Source organism: Maylandia zebra, linkage group LG7, assembly GCF_041146795.1.
Source record: "Maylandia zebra isolate NMK-2024a linkage group LG7, Mzebra_GT3a, whole genome shotgun sequence".
In the NCBI taxonomy this organism is placed as follows: Eukaryota; Metazoa; Chordata; class Actinopteri; order Cichliformes; family Cichlidae; genus Maylandia; species Maylandia zebra.
Genome location: NC_135173.1, coordinates 2,798,261 through 2,814,852, shown reverse-complemented (window position 1 = coordinate 2,814,852; position 16,592 = coordinate 2,798,261). Strand labels below are relative to the sequence as shown.

The 16,592-nt window shown below is 38.8% G+C and overlaps 1 protein-coding gene and 1 long non-coding RNA gene across 2 annotated transcripts; one reads left to right on the top strand and one right to left on the bottom strand.

Annotated features, from left to right (window-relative positions):
- Nucleotides 1-1,362: 1,362 nt before the first annotated feature.
- On the bottom strand, nucleotides 1,363-14,905 carry LOC105941305 (putative polypeptide N-acetylgalactosaminyltransferase 8). Its single transcript, XM_076887041.1, has 10 exons — nucleotides 14,730-14,905; nucleotides 14,399-14,565; nucleotides 9,131-9,314; nucleotides 8,691-8,888; nucleotides 8,446-8,560; nucleotides 8,166-8,351; nucleotides 2,530-2,667; nucleotides 2,149-2,244; nucleotides 1,902-2,069; nucleotides 1,363-1,710 (listed from the first exon to the last, which is right to left on the bottom strand). The coding sequence occupies exons 1-10, from the start codon at nucleotides 14,903-14,905 to the stop codon at nucleotides 1,576-1,578; spliced, it is 1,563 nt and encodes a 520-aa protein (XP_076743156.1). The 3' UTR covers nucleotides 1,363-1,575.
- Nucleotides 12,503-13,848, top strand: LOC143419315 (uncharacterized). The gene is made up of 2 exons (XR_013099266.1): nucleotides 12,503-12,679; nucleotides 13,028-13,848. It is a non-coding gene; the product is annotated as an uncharacterized LOC143419315 (long non-coding RNA).
- Nucleotides 14,906-16,592: the final 1,687 nt, after the last annotated feature.

Genomic DNA, 16,592 nt, shown 5'->3' with positions numbered 1-16,592 from the left:
TATTCCATTTAGAAATTCTGTCCATAGCCAGACAGGGAGGCACATGCATAGGTGTGTGCAAAAATAGGTGCTCCAGCTGAACACATCCCTATTTCCTGTACCTTTTTCCAAGTATTTATGAGTCACATCCAACAAAGTTTTAAACAATGGCTTCACTTTGATGGCAACTACACACCTAGAAACCTTCCAGACTACATTTGACTTTTAGTAGTCAATTGAGTGCATACATTTACAGCAAATTGTTGTTTTTGGTCATAGTTTTTCCCTTTCGAGCCAGACGTTAATTGATTTAGTGAGGCTGTTGTGGCAAAGGATTTGGCGCACACAGCAGTACAAGGTAAATGCATGTTTATTCACTGTTGCTTTTTAAGCTGTTTGTTCTCTGCAGCTGAATATGTGCTTAGAACAGTTCTGTCCTGTTCTCTCTATCTTCTCTGGGCTCCAGCAGTTACTCAAATAGGGAAGGCTTAATAACACAATGCCTGCCAGGACACCACACACCAGGACCCACTGGACCACCCCTCCACTGCATCTGAGATACATATCACACCATCACCTCACTCATAATTTTGTTAAAATAAAATAAAAAATTAAAATTGCTCGTTAATCTATAGTCAATCTATAGTCAGTCAAAAAAGAAGGAAAACAAAAACCTAATTTGTCCTTAAAGTTGGGAAATTACTGTTACACCAGTCAAAACATGAAAAAACCCACAGCTTAGCTCAATAAGATAAATATCTCAGAATGAAAAAGTACACTAAAGAATGAGCTCAACTAAATTTTAAATATACAAAAGAGATTTAAAAATTCCAAATCTAAACACGATACAATAAAGAGATTAAATCTTAAATGAATTAAAGTATTGTTTTTGCATCTGTAAAATTATGCAGAGTTAATGGAGTTGGAGTTTAGCATTGCAGCACAATCAGGTTTACATAAAGTGGACAAAGAGCCCTTTTATTCACTCACAGGTGACGTCCAAGCCGTACAGTCATCATGCATTCCTGTTTTTCTTGCTGCAACTGTTCAATGTCAGTTCTGTGAAAGATAATTCTTAAAAGGTATTATCTGTGGATCTGTGTATTGACAAAGACTACAGGTCGTGACTACATTTAACCGGAGCAATAAAGCTATTTTTACTTGTGGCTATTTGCACAATAGAAGGGGTAAAAAGAGATGACACACCAGTCTAATGAACTTGAATGCTTGCACCTGCACACCTGTGTTTTTCAATATTTTGCACAACACTATATCATAATTATTGTATCACAACATATGGATATATTATGAATCAAATAAACCTCTTTTCAAAATGTCAATTTCTGGAATTTGCACATTAGCTGTTCATTATTATGTCATAACTGTTCAAACTCCAGGAAAGGTAGAAAAATGTGTACTCTAGTTATTTGTAGTGAGCACTGTAGAATTGCAAACATTTTCCAGGGTAGTCAGCGATGTCATTGCAAAAACACGCTTAAATGGTTTTGACCTTTTTTTAAAAAAAAGAAATGTATTTTAAATGAGATCGAGTTTGAACACACTTTAATATAACAGACGGTCATGTTAAAAACGGCACTAAAAGCTTGTGACGAGATGCTCGATCCTCCAGCTCTGCCCACTGCACTGCTGAATGATGAGTTCATAGTAAAAGTTTGCTCCCTGGGCGATTTCAAGGCATCTGTTTGTTGCTTTGTTTATGATTGCTTGGCCCTGCCACAGTTTGAGAGAAAGTATGAGGCAACAGTGCACAACAAGTGTTTGTAAAAAAAAACATTGGAGTATGTCAGTAGGAGCATCTGAACATTTTTGACTTTAGCACCTCCCACCAGTGGCACCTGAAAAGACACTATACAGGGACGCCATTTAAACATTACCATGATTGTTATCGACCAAGATCTTACTTGTTTGAAGTCCCAGTGCATGTGTAGTTCATTCGTTTTTGCCAGTGGACACTCCTGCAGGGCGGGAGAACTTCCAGAGCCTGGATCAACCAGGCAGCGATCACTGTTATAATTGTGAGATGTAATCCCCCCAATGATTATTTCACCATCTGTGTTGTAGTAGCAGTGCTGTTAAAAGGAAAAGTAATAATTTTAGATTATTTTTTAGTCATATTTATTATCCTGGTAGTTTGGTACTCTACATTACCTGTTGTTGTTGGAAGTGGCATCCATGCAGGATGGGGATATTTCCTGGAACAGGTCCTTGGTCCACACAGTGGCTCTTATGAAGGTCGTTCCGTAACTGGAGTGTCAAAATTGCTTAATTGCTTTGTACTGAATCATATACTCACTGTGTGGGTACAGTTTCTCAAATATATATTTAAATCTCCTGGGCTTTGCTACTACATGTTTTTTTAAACTTTTTTTTTTTTTAAATTTACCACATTTAGAGTCTTAAATCATGGAAATCCTCCTGAAATACAACTGAACTTTTAACACAACCACATTTCTTATCTTGAACTTACTCTAATAGATATTTTTGTCCTTGTGACAAAGTGCTCAAAAAGCAAAATAAAAAGCCACTTACCACACCATAACCCAACATGTTATCCCATGTTGACAGACTGGTGTAGACATTTTCCAAGTACCATTTGAAGGGTTTACATTTAAGCGTCTCTCTGAGCTCCTTCCTCTGAGACACATCACCAATATCGACCACGTGATCCTGTGTGTCAGATGTCACACCAGAAAGCATGATTTCCACAGTAACATTCTTATTTCTGATGATATTTCTGATCAATAAGAAGAAAATATTGTATAGACTTTATTGTATTGTATAGACTTATACAGTGAACTTTTAAATAGAACAATATATTTAGGGACAAAACAGCCAACCACTAAAAGGAAGCATCTCTCCTGAATAAATAGGACAAATAGTATGCCAGGTACAAAAAAAGTTGAAGAAAGACATTCCTCAGTTTAAGCTTGTAATTGGTAGTGTAAGCTAATTTGCATTATAAAGTAATTTATAATATAGGCCAGGGGTCGGCAACCTGCGGCTGGCTCCGGAGCCGCATGCGGCTCTTTAGTCCTTATAGTGTGGCTCCGCGTGGTTTGGGAAAATAAATTAGAAGTATTTAGCTGAAGTGTATTTTATTTGTCTTTAGTTCTTTTTTAACTTGTAGCTCTAAATTGGAAGATTATTGTGATATTGAAATATAAAAATAAAATTATATTTTATTATTTTTCATCGCTCAAAATAAGCATCACACTCGCGGAAGCCGGTGTACCCGCCGAAACAACGTGCATTTATCGAGACTTTCAACCCCAGGTAGGCCAATTATGGATCTTGGATCCACATTATGCCAGCAGCTGTTCTCCACTGTGAACTATGTTAATATGAAGGCAATATGAGCAGAGAAACATGTTGAGGGATTGGCTGTGTTAGTTCAGTGACAGAGTCAAAAACTAATGTGTACACTTATTTCTGCATTTTTATTTTGTTAAATAGAAACCAAATGATAGCAGAAGTGCTGCTACATGTCTGGCCAGAAAGAGAGGACCAAGTGCTCGCAAAATCGCTAGCCCGACGTCCAGGGGCTAGCGATTTTTCTGTTCGGGCTACCAAAATCCATCTCAGCCCTGCCCGTCAGGCTGTCATAGGAAGAAAGAATATGTCAATGCTTTTGCATTCTTTGGCAAACGTAGCTGTCAGTATGTGACATATTGAAATCGCGTTTGAATTTCCGCTTGTTTTTTGCTTCACTTTCACTTTGCGATGGCGCAAACTGTGAATAGAGAGCGGCAGCTACTGATTGGTGAGTGACAGATTAGTTGCGCACCAGTTCCTCTGACATCGTCTTATCACTCATTAGCTTACTATTCAAACGTGACAAGTGAAATCTCCCGCAGCAAGCTTAAACCTGTGATGCAGGTTGATTGCGCAGAGAATCGCTGATCATTATGCAAGTGCCTGTGTAAAAGCAGATGGATTTACGCAGGTATTTTAGTTCTGCAGAGCCAAATAAGACAGGTCAGGGTGAAGAAGGGACCACCAAAGAAAAGCCGATCACAAAACGGAAAAGATATGACAAATCAGGCTATGAGGCAAAAACAAAAGCGCAGCTTTTTTTGGTTTCATGGACAAAAGAATTTCTGTGGCTGGAATATGACGAGCTAAATAACATCATGTTCTGCCGGGTGTGTCTTGTTTCCCTCGATTTCTGAGTCAACAAGCACCTTTGTTACTGGGACCAGTAATTTTAAGAAAGACCCCATTAGAACCCATGAGAAATGCAAGAAATGCATTATTGCTCAGTCTGCAGTATCTTTCCCAGAACAAACGCCAATTGCAAAAAAACTACTAAAAATAAACCAAGCACAACAAGAAGTCCAGAAGAAACGCAGAAGAAAAAGCTGTTTAGAACAGCGTGATGTTGCAAAGAGTGAACTACCTTTGGCACAATGTAGCAGCCTTTGCAAACAAAGCAAATGATCTTGGTTCCACTTACCTCTTACCCGTGACTTCAGTGGAAATGTCAGATTCAGGATCTGACACAGACTGATCCATGTTCTACACAGTTCTTACAAGTTCATAGAAATTTCTGTTCAATTAGAACCAAATATTTGAGTTGATGATTGTATTCTTTTACAGTTGTTGTAATTTGTGTTTTAACAATTTTTTAAGTCAATCAAAAAATTGTCCTCTTTTTTTTCAGGCTACTTAAATTTATTTTGGGCTACCAAAAACTGAAGAGTGTCTGCCGGAAGGGCTACCAGAGATTTTGAAATTTTGCGAGCCCTGATTTGGTACTTCAATGAAAGACTTCAGTTAGTTAAGAGGGAGGGAAAAAAGTTGTGTTCACGTTTGCAATTTTGTCTTGTTATACAGTATTTGAAAGACTACATTTTCAGAAATATTTGTGAGTGTTTTCTTGTTTGTTTGGTTGGGTTTTTTTGTACTACTTGAACACTAAAGTGTCCCTCACATGACATGACAGTGCCAGCAGGGGCCCACAGCTCATTTAAGTTTGAGACCCACACAAACACAAACTGCAAATCTTGCAAGGCTAACAGAGTCCAAGGATATAGATATGGACCCGAACATAAGAAAAGTAGGTATCCAATAAAGTTTATTTCTATATGGACAGATCTGGATCATCACAGCTGAGTATGTATAGCCTATATCAGGGGTCAGCAACCTTTAACACCCAAAGAGCCACTTGGACCCGGTTTCCAAGCAAAAGAAAACACTGGGAGCCGCAAATACTTTTTGACACCTAAAATGAAGATAACACTGCATATATTGTTTGTTTGTTTTTTACCTTTATGCTTTGTGTGAACAACTAAAGTAAGTAAGTAAAGTTTATTTGTTAAGCGCTTTTAACAGACAGGCAGTCACAAAGCGCTGTACACAAAGATTAAAATAAACAATACAATCAATAGACATTATACGCAATGTAAAAGATCAAATGTAAATAATGTAAAGAATATAAAATACGTGGATCAACAAAAGGCTTGTTTGAAAAGAAAAGTTTTTAACTGCTTTTTAAAAGAATCCACAGAGCAACTAAGGTGTGCTGCTTGTGAAATCCATGAAGTGCTACAGAGAAAATTACATTTTATTTATGTAATTAACACATTTTGAACTCTTAAAGAAATATAACAAAAGGAAAGCTGAACTACAATGATCCAGCAAACAAAAACTGTTGTGAGCCGCCCCCCTCATATCGCCTTTGGGCTTTTGGAGCCTTGACCTGACTTTTAAAAAGTAATTGGAAAAAAAGCACCATGCTGCTAAAAAAAATAGATATTTGCAAATTTCTGCCTAAATATGTATTTTACCTGAGATGTTGAAAAGTGTGTTCATGGAAACATCGTCGGGTCTGCTGTGGTATGTTTACAATGGGACTTCTGCTCCTGAACCTCTGCGCACAGCGTCTGCAAATCGGGGCTGTACGAAGTCACTTTCATCTTTACGAAGGACTGTAAGCTGTCATCTGTAAGGTGTGAGCGGTGTTTGCTTTTAACTCATTTTTAACATTGTACTCAACAACAAACAAATCCAAGAAAAAATTTCAGGGGCCAAATTGCATTATATTTCTTCACGTCTATAAGTACCACAAGTAGGGGTTTGAGACCCCACCTACAGCAGACCATGGAAACTAATACCATTAAGCTCGTGGCACACTGATCTTAATGCCAGATGAGGTTTGAAACTCTCCAGTTTCTGAGTCACCAGTGTTGGTGGCTTTTACACACTATGTGTCGTCCTATATGGTGACTCCACCAATAACTTTATACAGCCTCACCTTTTGTCTGAAGTAACATGTTATATTTTCCATTAGACTCCCCTCCCTGAAAGCCCACTTTCGATTGATTAGCTACCATTTTCTTATCAGAACTCAGTGCTTGAAAACCCCGCCTCCTCATGTCTGCAGTGACCATATAAGGAAATCTGTGCCAAACTGACATAATGTTAGCACAAGACTGGAAACAAACATTGCAAATTAAGCTAACAGGGGTTGCATTTACACATACTGAGCTAATTATTTCGAAATCTAGTCACATTTCAGATGAGTATCCAATACATAACAGAAAAAAGCAAGAGTGCAGTAGGTACAATTTAAATTAATAAATGTGTGTGAAGAAGTTGAATTAGGTGAAAACACCTTTAGATCATTAGCACACATGATATGCAGTATTTTTAACAGACAATGTTTCAAGAATACAAAATTTTACAGCGTATTCATGTGAAGGACAGATTTCACATGTTCTGTTTATAATCTAATGAGTTTGACAAGTAAAACACTCAAGAATACATATACTAAACTAGAGATGGCACGATACCACTTTTTTATGTCCGATACGATATCATAAATTTGGATATCTGCCGATACCGATATGAATCCGATATAGTGTTTTTTAATCAATAAAACTGTTTTTTAATATCTTGCTGCTTTTTGTATAAGTTCATACTCAAGTTAAAAACAAAACAAAACACTAAAGCTATTCTGTTATACCTGTATGCAAAAAATACACTGCACCCAAAAAATTTCATAGTTCAGCAAAACTGATCAGTCTAATAAACTTAAACCTGCTCCATCCTCCCTATTCTGGTATTTTAAAGAGTAAGCATCCTAACTAATCGGGCTCTAAAACTCCCAGCAAAAAAAAAATAGGGAACCCCCTCCACCTCATGATGCTTAATCGATGTAATCAACTTTAATTTGATGCAGTGTGAAAAACAATGCACAGAAATCAATTATTTTTCAAGAATAATTAAATAGATTCAACATCTTTCTTCAACAGAACTGCAGAGATGGTACTTTCCCAAAGGAAAAAGTACTGTAGCTTACTAGGGTATATTAGACTTAACAGTTACTATATACAGTTATGGACTTCTATACATTTTACATCAGATTAAAACTTTGGGTGTAAGATTCAGATAATTATTTATTAAAAGCTCGACATTTTAAATGAGAATAAGAAAGAAAAGTATGTCTTTGTGCCCCCTTCTCCCTGTTAATGCCCTATCGGCCCCCCTGGCTAAACTTTGCTAGATCCGCCCCTGCACAGTTACCAGCCGTCAGCTGCGTAGAAAAAGATCCTCGAGTAGAAAGTAATATTAAATACATTCTAACAACAGCTGATCAAGCTTAAACGTGCTGCTGTTGTTCAGCCGCTGGTTTCCTCTTTCTGGCACGAAGTGGGCCAAAAACAAACAAGAGACACGGACTCGCGACAGAAAAGCCGATCAGCTGATCATTGATCAGTTTCACATTGAAGTAGCAGCAGGAGAGAGAGAGAGGCAGTCGCTCCATATATCGGTTGATAAGCTTAACGCTGGAATGCTTTACAAACATTCAGAGATGAACTTACACACTTGCTTTACTTCTCTCTGGGGTAACTTCCTCGGAGGTGAAATGCTGGTTTGGTAGCGAAGCTCCAAATACTCAACCAGACCGCCGACAGGTCTCACACGCCACAACCGCTCTATCACATGATGCATACTGCTCCAAAGTGCTACAGTTATGAGGCGAGTTACGGCGTGTCGCAAGTTTTGTGAGGTGCTTTTTTGATATTTAATGGATCGGATTACATTTTTTATTTCGCTCCGATCCAGTAATTTACGTCAGTATCGGACCGATACCGATACGTAATATCGGATCGGTCCATCTCTATACTAAACATAAACTTTAGATTATAAATCATCATACAAACCTCCAGTGGGACGTTCCACGCGATAAATACATTTTTCTTGTATTCATCTAACCAGATATCTGCCACCCTCAGAGCATTTCTTCTCATGGCAGGGCTGAGATCAGGTGCATATGGTTTATGGGCCCTCTCGATGTGGGCTATCCTCGAGCAGGGCACAACCTCTATACTTCCTCCGCACAGCCACACCTGAGTAGACACAGATCAGACGGCCGTGATCGGCAAATCTTCAATCTTAAATAGTTTAAAAGCGTGGACTATAATATTATTACTAATAACTTACACGAATTCCAAGTTCAACATTTTCCCCACCATAAACTGTCATCCCACCATCCAGCCCACCAATTTCTCCAAGAAAAGCTCTGTCTGCTGCAAAGATTCCCATAACAGAGGGACTCCTGTACAAAAACCAACACATGAGTTTTTTCCCCAACAATTCTCTACCTATATTGTCTGCAATCCAATGTCACTTGAGATACATTTTGTGATGCTGTCTCTATCGCCTCTTTGCTTGCACGCTTCACGTACTTCCCCGGTTGTGATTCATCCATCTTCTTTACCCACTCAGAGCTAAAGTGCTCGTATGTGCACCACATTGCCCAGTCAAAGCCATGAGAAAATGGGATATATCTTTCCACGTGTAGGTCATCAAAATGGACCTTATCAAAGACAGGGGACACTACAACAGTCCTGTCAGCTTTGATCCTGTCCAGCAAAGGTTCTGCCCTGCAGAAGAGGAACAAATAAGACACCAAGAGAACTTTCCAGTATGTCATTTTTCTGTTCATAAGATTTCATCCAAAATTACTGTTTTTATCTGAACTTGAAGCGCTAGCAAAAGAAATAATTCATTAAATAAGGAGGGAAACAGGTACTTCATTGGTGGAGGATGTGTTCCTCGACTTCCTACTTTACTCTTGTTTTCCTGGGGGGAAAAAACAAACCATAAAGTTAAAACATGTACTTACCATCCTTCTGTGGCTTCAATATGGGCATCTAAAATGGCCACAACGTCAGCTGTGGCATGCTCCCAACCGGATATCCGGGACTGTGATAAGCCCATTTGTTGCGTATGTCTCACTTTCTTCAATAATCCGGGCATCTCTTTGTTAATTTGATCTATGTAGTCTTGTAAGGGTTTTCCAAGGTCATCTGGAATTGAAATAGAGATCTGTGACAAAGCTGATGTAGTTCAAAATACTGAGTGACATTAGCGAGGACTATCTTTGTAAGCTTACTGTAATTGCTGTAGTCATCCACCAGAATGATTTCTTTCAGCAGCTTCTTTGGAGTGTGGGTGATTATACTTTGTATTGCTCTCTTAATGACAGACAGGGCCTCATTTATGTAGATGAGTATCACACTGATGCTCGGCAGGTCCTTGGGATATTTCTTTGCCAGACATCTAAACGGCGTGAGATGGTGTGTATTAGATTAATGTTTTAGTAAGCTCAAACAGACCATTAGCCCAGCCCCGTTTTTCGAGGTTTACTTGGGAGTAGTGAGATAGTTTTAAGCTCTTCTAGGACAAAGGATGACAACATTGGAATTTGCAGCAGAAAATAAATAAATAACTAAAAATACTTGACCGTCATGGATCTCATTAATAAAATGTACCTGCTGTCTCTTGTGTCTTGAAGCTTCCTGTCAAGTGGCAGCTGGTTACTCAGGAAGGCATTGTATCCATAAATCTGAAACAGACCTTCAGCTTCCTTCTGCTCTTGTTCTGTCAGGCCATCGCCCCACTTGGTAAACAGGACGGAGTTTGGGTATAACTTTGGCATAACGATCTTCTCTTCTTCTTTGTCCACATTTCGTAAAATGGAATTTGTGAAATTCTTTTGACCTAAAACCTCGGTTAGCTTTGCTTTTGTGGAGGTTAAAAAACAGAAGGATGAAAACTGTTATTCATGGTTGGGGCAAAAAAAGAAGAAATTGGCAGAATTGTTTCGACTTATCAAGTGCTCTTCAAAAATTCGTCACACAGATCAAATCTAGCATGCATCTTTCCCCCTTTGGGTTCCTAACATTGAAAAAGAAAAAAAATGTACAACACCACCTTCATCATGGCCATATTTATATCTATATTACCGAATTTCCCAGGGGAACCCACCCGAGGGATTAATAAAGTTTTATCTTATCTTATCTTATCTTATTTGTTATGATTAAATACAACAACCAAAACATGAGCAGGGTAAAGCAATGTCTATAAAAATGAAAAATGGATGAATACGCTTGAAGACCATATGAGATGGACCAAGCTGTGTTTAACAGCAACATTCGCCAAGAAAACTATACACAGGAAACCTTAGTGGACAATTCTTTTTTTATGCAATGAATAGCATTAAAGGAAAAGCATTGAAAGGAGATTTCTCATTGGTTGCAACCCTTATAGTTAGCAGTCTTGGCTTGCTCTGTCTCATTCAGTTCTGCTTTCAGGTAATGGTAGCGGTGGTGGCGATGTAGAATCCCAATAGCATTTTGCTCTACACTGGAAGCACATCCTCCAGACCAACCACCAACCAACACCACCATGACTTAACAGAGCAACTATTCATAAAAAGAGAGCCATGAGATTGGGAGTACACATTTACTTTTGACACACATACATTTCTTGTGAATGGTGGATTTTTACAATGTGATAGCTAATAATAGGTTAAGCTATTTCACTGAAGGGTAACTTTATCAATAATGTTGAAAAGAAGTCAGCGTGTGAGAATGTGAACTTTGAAACTGATACTCACTCAGTTTGTTTAGAGTCTGTTCGATCCTCTCCAGTTTTCTCTTTAAAAGTTCTTGATCAGCTACTCCCTCAGGAATAGATTTTCTGGGTGTACAACTTCTATTTGTGTAGATGATGAAAATGTATAGTGACAACAGAAATGATCCGATTATTCCAACTCTTCGTATGTTTACCTTCATTGTGGTTTCTCACAGAGGATCACAGTGTAATTATGTCCTCTGCAGCATTTCAGCTTTCTGTGTCCGTTTGAACAGGCTTTAAAACTCAAGATATGATTTATTATACAGCTTATCTTAAAGTTTAAACATTTCTGAAAGAAAAAAAACTCACACAGCTATTAAATAGTCTTTTACTGACGTAAAGGTGCAGAGGTGATGCCAACAACCGTTATCAGGCTAACAATAAAGGTTTCAAAGTACACACAGTAAATTTCATGTGCTTGTAAAACTTACTCAGCCTCCTTTCTTTTACATGAATTCACTGTGGTTGTAATTGATGTAAAAATATTAGCACATTTAGGATAAATGACAGCCTTGAAGCATTAAATATTACAGATAAGATTATGCTTGTTGTCCATTTCTATTTTTCTCTCTTCTTTCTCTCAACCAAAAGTTGAACACAGTAAAGCAATAAAATGTGTGTGAAAATAAAAAGAAAGGTCAGATGGTTATTGTAATAGCACCTCAGTGAAGGACGAACACCTGGAAGCAGGAATTCTCTTCACCCAACATGCAATTTATTTACAGATGCTGACAACAAGGCAGGTTGGTGGTATGAACCACAAAATAAGAAAGCTGCAAAATGCAAACTTACAACTCCATGGCTCTTAGTCTACTAGCCAGCACTTAATCCTACAGTGCCATCTCAAACTCTCCCTCAGGATCATCAACCAGGCTTATAAAACTTAAACCTCTTCACAGAACAAACCAAGTAAGCAATAATCCATTAACTGTCATAATAGATGTTTTGCAGAAAAGCGTGGCAAAGACGTTTCCATATTTCCTATGAATTTTACTTTTATGTGCACCGGGATAGAATATGTGAAGTAAAATGGATTTGTTGTACAGGGTGTGCATGTGTGGCTGCATGAGGTATGGTGTTGTAGGTAAATGCAGTGCAACTCATGCCACCATAGTAAAGACATATACTTGGCGAGACCCTGCTAAGATTTCACAACTGTGTAATTCTATTTCATATTTTCTGACAGCCTCAAAGTTTCCGAGTACTAGAATCTGTAGTAATATAGTTTTTGTGGCTTATTGTAGTTTCTGTTTTATCCCGGCGTTGCGGAGAGGGGTGTTCGAGTTATCTCCACCAGTGAGAGTATAGCGCCTCCGGTCCTGGGGTAAGCCGTTAAAACTACTTTTATTAGCATTCACAATTACCGGAGGCTAATGTTATATTTATCTGTTGTTTTAGGGTTTGATTGCTGCCTTCACATCTCTGTGGCAAACTGCCCGACCTCAATCGGAAGAGTGAAACACCTTCCCAGCTGCTGTTGTGAGGGCTCCTCCTCAGTGGAGCCTGCTGTCTTGTCTTGTCTTGTCGTGAAACTGTTTTTATTAAGTAGGCTTACCTTTTTCTGGTTCACCTGGTTTTATTTTATTCTGGATTGCTGCTTGTACCCACGCCTCTGTGATCGGGCTGGAGCGATCCTCTGCCCGAGTGTCGTGCTGGGAACCTTAAACTGCCTCAGTTGCCGATCTCAGCCTGTGGGGAGCCAGACCGGCTTGTGTTCTTTTTGTGTGATTTTCTTTTGGGTCCATGGCTGCTGGTAAGTCCAAGTTCCACGATTGTTTTATTTTCACTTTAGGACACTGTCAACAACGATGCTACATTTTGCTTTCTAATATTTCATTTATTTTAACCATAAATAAAACTGTATTAATATTGGAGCCAATCTGCCTCGGTGTGCATCCTTGAATGTGTGCGGCCTCTTTTTATTCCTTTTATCTATTTTTCTTAAATATATATTTCCTGGGGGTGAAATTCCCCTAGGTGGCGTTGTCAGAATAATAGAAGAATAAAATATCCCTTAAAGAAAGTGTCATTTGCTGTTTGTGTCAGTGCCACAAAACACCTCCAAGCCAAGTTAACGTTGTGCTTGTATTCATCCATCCAGATCTCTGCAACTCTGAGGGCATTTCTCTTCATGGCAGGACCCAGGTCAGGCATGTAGGGCTTGTGGGCCCTCTCGATGTGGGCGATCTTGGAACATGGAACAACTTCAACACTGCCTCCACATGTCCATACCTACATGAACAAAGTGTAACTTAAAAATTATAAAATTGCACTTTGCAAGGATAAAAAATGCAACTACAACTATAGTCCACAATACGCATTTTCTTAAAAAGTAGATGACAAATACAGAAATCATAGTTACTTTACCATGAAAGAGAACTTCATGACTCTATGATCTTTACTCACACGAATTCCCAGCTCAACATTTTCTCCAACATACACTTTCATTGCTTCATCAAGGACTCCAATTTCCCCCAGAAACTTTCTATCAGCAACCAGGATCCCCATGACAGATGGACTCCTAAAGTCAAAGAAGAGAACCATATTTTACAGCTGTATACTGATATAACAATATTTAATAAACCAGTTAGATTGAAAAAAAAATAAAGTTAATAAGGCTGTTGCATTGGCTAAATGCTGATTTCACTTGAACTTACTTGCCAGGCAGTGAACCGTCATTAAGTTTGTAATACTCAGGTGTAAAACTCTCATACATGCAGCACAGAGCCCAGTCGAAGGCGTGTGCACTGGGATGATATGTAGTAACCTTGAGATCATCAAAGTTGACTCTATCAAACACCGGGGAAACCACCACAGTTCTGTCAGCTTTAATCTGTGTCAGCAGAGGTTCAGCCCTGCATGAAGGAGGGGAAAAAAGGAAATGGTTCATACAATTTCACACAATAAATTTTCTATAATGCTGGTGAGATGTCTTGTTCAATACTTTTCAATCACGTCATGATGCTTGATTGTGACTTCTGGATGGCAGCTGGTAAATATTGGTATTAAGTGGAAGTCACCTGCACTTGGTGTCTTTTACAATTAAAATACTACACCCATGTTCAGCTTTTAAATTATGCAAAAGCTTGGAACACTTGGTCACTTTGTTGTTCTAGAAATCAGTCTTTGACGTAAACCTACGCATACAGATTAGTATTTAAGGTTTGACTCTCATCATCCACTGGAGCACAAACTGGGTGTCATCAAAATGCTACAACACAGAGTGAACACCAGTTTTCACAGATATGTATATAAGCCGTCCAAACAAGAAAACTAGTCACAAACATGTGACATGATGATCTTCACTCAACTTTTGATGGTTTGTTTGAATTGGCAGATGTGAACAGGAAAGGAAAATGAGAGGCGTGCACATAAAACAACATGTTAACAGCCTGTATTGACTTACAATAATCTGCATGCCCTATAATTACTTTTTTTTGTCACAGATGTTCTTTCTTTATAACCAGCCTACCATTAGAACTATTGTCGTCCACTATTATTATCTCCTTCAGCAGGTTTTTAGGAGTGCGGTCGATGATGCTGCGCAGGGCTCTTTGGAGAACAGACAGGGCTTCATCCAGGTAGATGAGCACCACACTGAGACTTGGCAGGTCCTTGGGGTAACTCTTTTTCAAACACCTATTCATTAAAAAGAATTATATGAAATACCACTGTATTTGTTTAGAAATTTGAAATATTTGAGCAAGAAATGAACTGAGTGGACTAAACTGTCTGGATTTTTTTTCTTTGTATGTACAGAAGAGAGAATGAAAGATTGAAATCATATAAAATGAAAGTTGTACCGAGGATCTCTGGTATCTGGAAGAGGTCGATCCAGAGGGAGGCGATCGCTCAGATAAACATTGTACCCATACTTCTCATACAGGCTCTGAGCCTCTCTTTGGTCACCCTCAGAGAGATCCTCCCCCCATGTCTTGAACAAGGCCGAGTTAGGGAACAGTTTTTCAGACTTTTTCATTTGGGTCTCCTTGTTTTGGGTTTGGATATTTGCATCATCCTCTGTCTGCTTCAATGTCTGCTTTTGGACTGTTGGACCTCTGCAGATTTTCTTTGCTCGTCTCTGTGCTCTCCCAGCATTTTTTGCATGACATCCTGTTTTTGCTCAAAACGTCTGAGTGCATCGTCTTCAGTTGAAAACGATAACAAATTGGAGACATCAACAAAGTTTTAAAATTACAGTATAAAACACATTTATAGAAGACGGACAGAGACCTGTGTTGTAATTTGATTTCATCTGTCATTAACAAACTGCATTACCATATGTATCTTTATTTGGTTTAAAGTCCCATGGTTATCATGCAATAATAATAATAATAATAATGAGGAACATTAACCCCTGACTTAAATCACTGAGATTACTGATCATTTCCTCCAGATCGGAAGAGCTCTTCAAATGCCGTGTGTCTATCTCTTTATCAGTCTCCTCTCTATGTCAGGGCGACCGTGGCTCAGGGGGTTGGGAAGCGTATCTGTAACCGGAAGGTCGCTGGTTCGATCCCTGGGCTCTCTGTCCTGGTCGTTGTGTTTTTGGGCAAGACACTTTACCCTACCGCCTACTGGTGTTGGCCAGAGGGGCAGATGGCGCGATATGGCAGCCTCGCTTCTGTCAGTCTGCCCCAGGGCAGCTGTGGCTACAACTGTAGCTGCCTCCACCAGTGTGTGAGAGTGAATGAACAGTGGTATTGTAAAGCGCTTTGGGTGCCTTGAAAAGCGCTATATAAATCCAATCCATTATTATTATGTTGGTTTCCATTCTTCAGAAAGCCAAAGTACAGCATGACCCCCATAGTGCCCACCAGTGTTGGTCAAGTTACTTGAAAAAAGTAATCAGTAACTAATTACTGATTACTTCCCCCCAAAAGTAATCCCGTTACTTTACTGATTACTTATTTTCAAAAGTAATTAGTTACTTAGTTACTTTTTAAAAACATGATTTACAACCTGAATAGGTGATAAAGCGATAGATCTTTCAGCCCAATTCTACTTTTTCTACATAATCCATCATATAAAATGTAATCAAATGGAAAAGTCTCTTTTTAAAACTTGTTTTATTAGTTTTAATCTTTTAACTTTATGCATCAAGCAAACATTAAATTATATGCAACATTCTCTGACTGGAAGAAATTTGTTTAATATTTAAACCTATTTTCTGCACATTCCAGCACATAAAATAAAATATTTTTTGTGTTTACACTCAGTCTTTCAAATAGATGCAAGTAAAACACAGCAGAAAATAAATAAAGTCAAAGACTCAGCGGTCCTGTTGCTCTATTTTCACCTGTAAAGCAGGAGTGGGGTAGGCGGAGGTTTACCCTGGTGCAGGTGTGCCGCGGTCAGTGGAAGAATCCGCGAGTTTCTCTGTGAGTTTCCCATTACGTCGTAGCTACTCGGTGCTTGTTCGGAGGTTTAGGGGTTTTTTCGCTGTAAAAAGAAGTTTTCTTCCCACGCACAGCGGACACTAATGTTTTTGTCACTTTTTATGGAATCAAACTCAAAGTAAGGTCAGTACTTCCACGCTTTAAATGCTGCACGCTCATACTCTCTCCCGCAATCGATATATTATTCATTGTTGATCTGCACACAGCTGTTGTCACGAACCACTGTCATGAGACATTCTCGCAAAAAAATCACAGTTTTAGTAACGC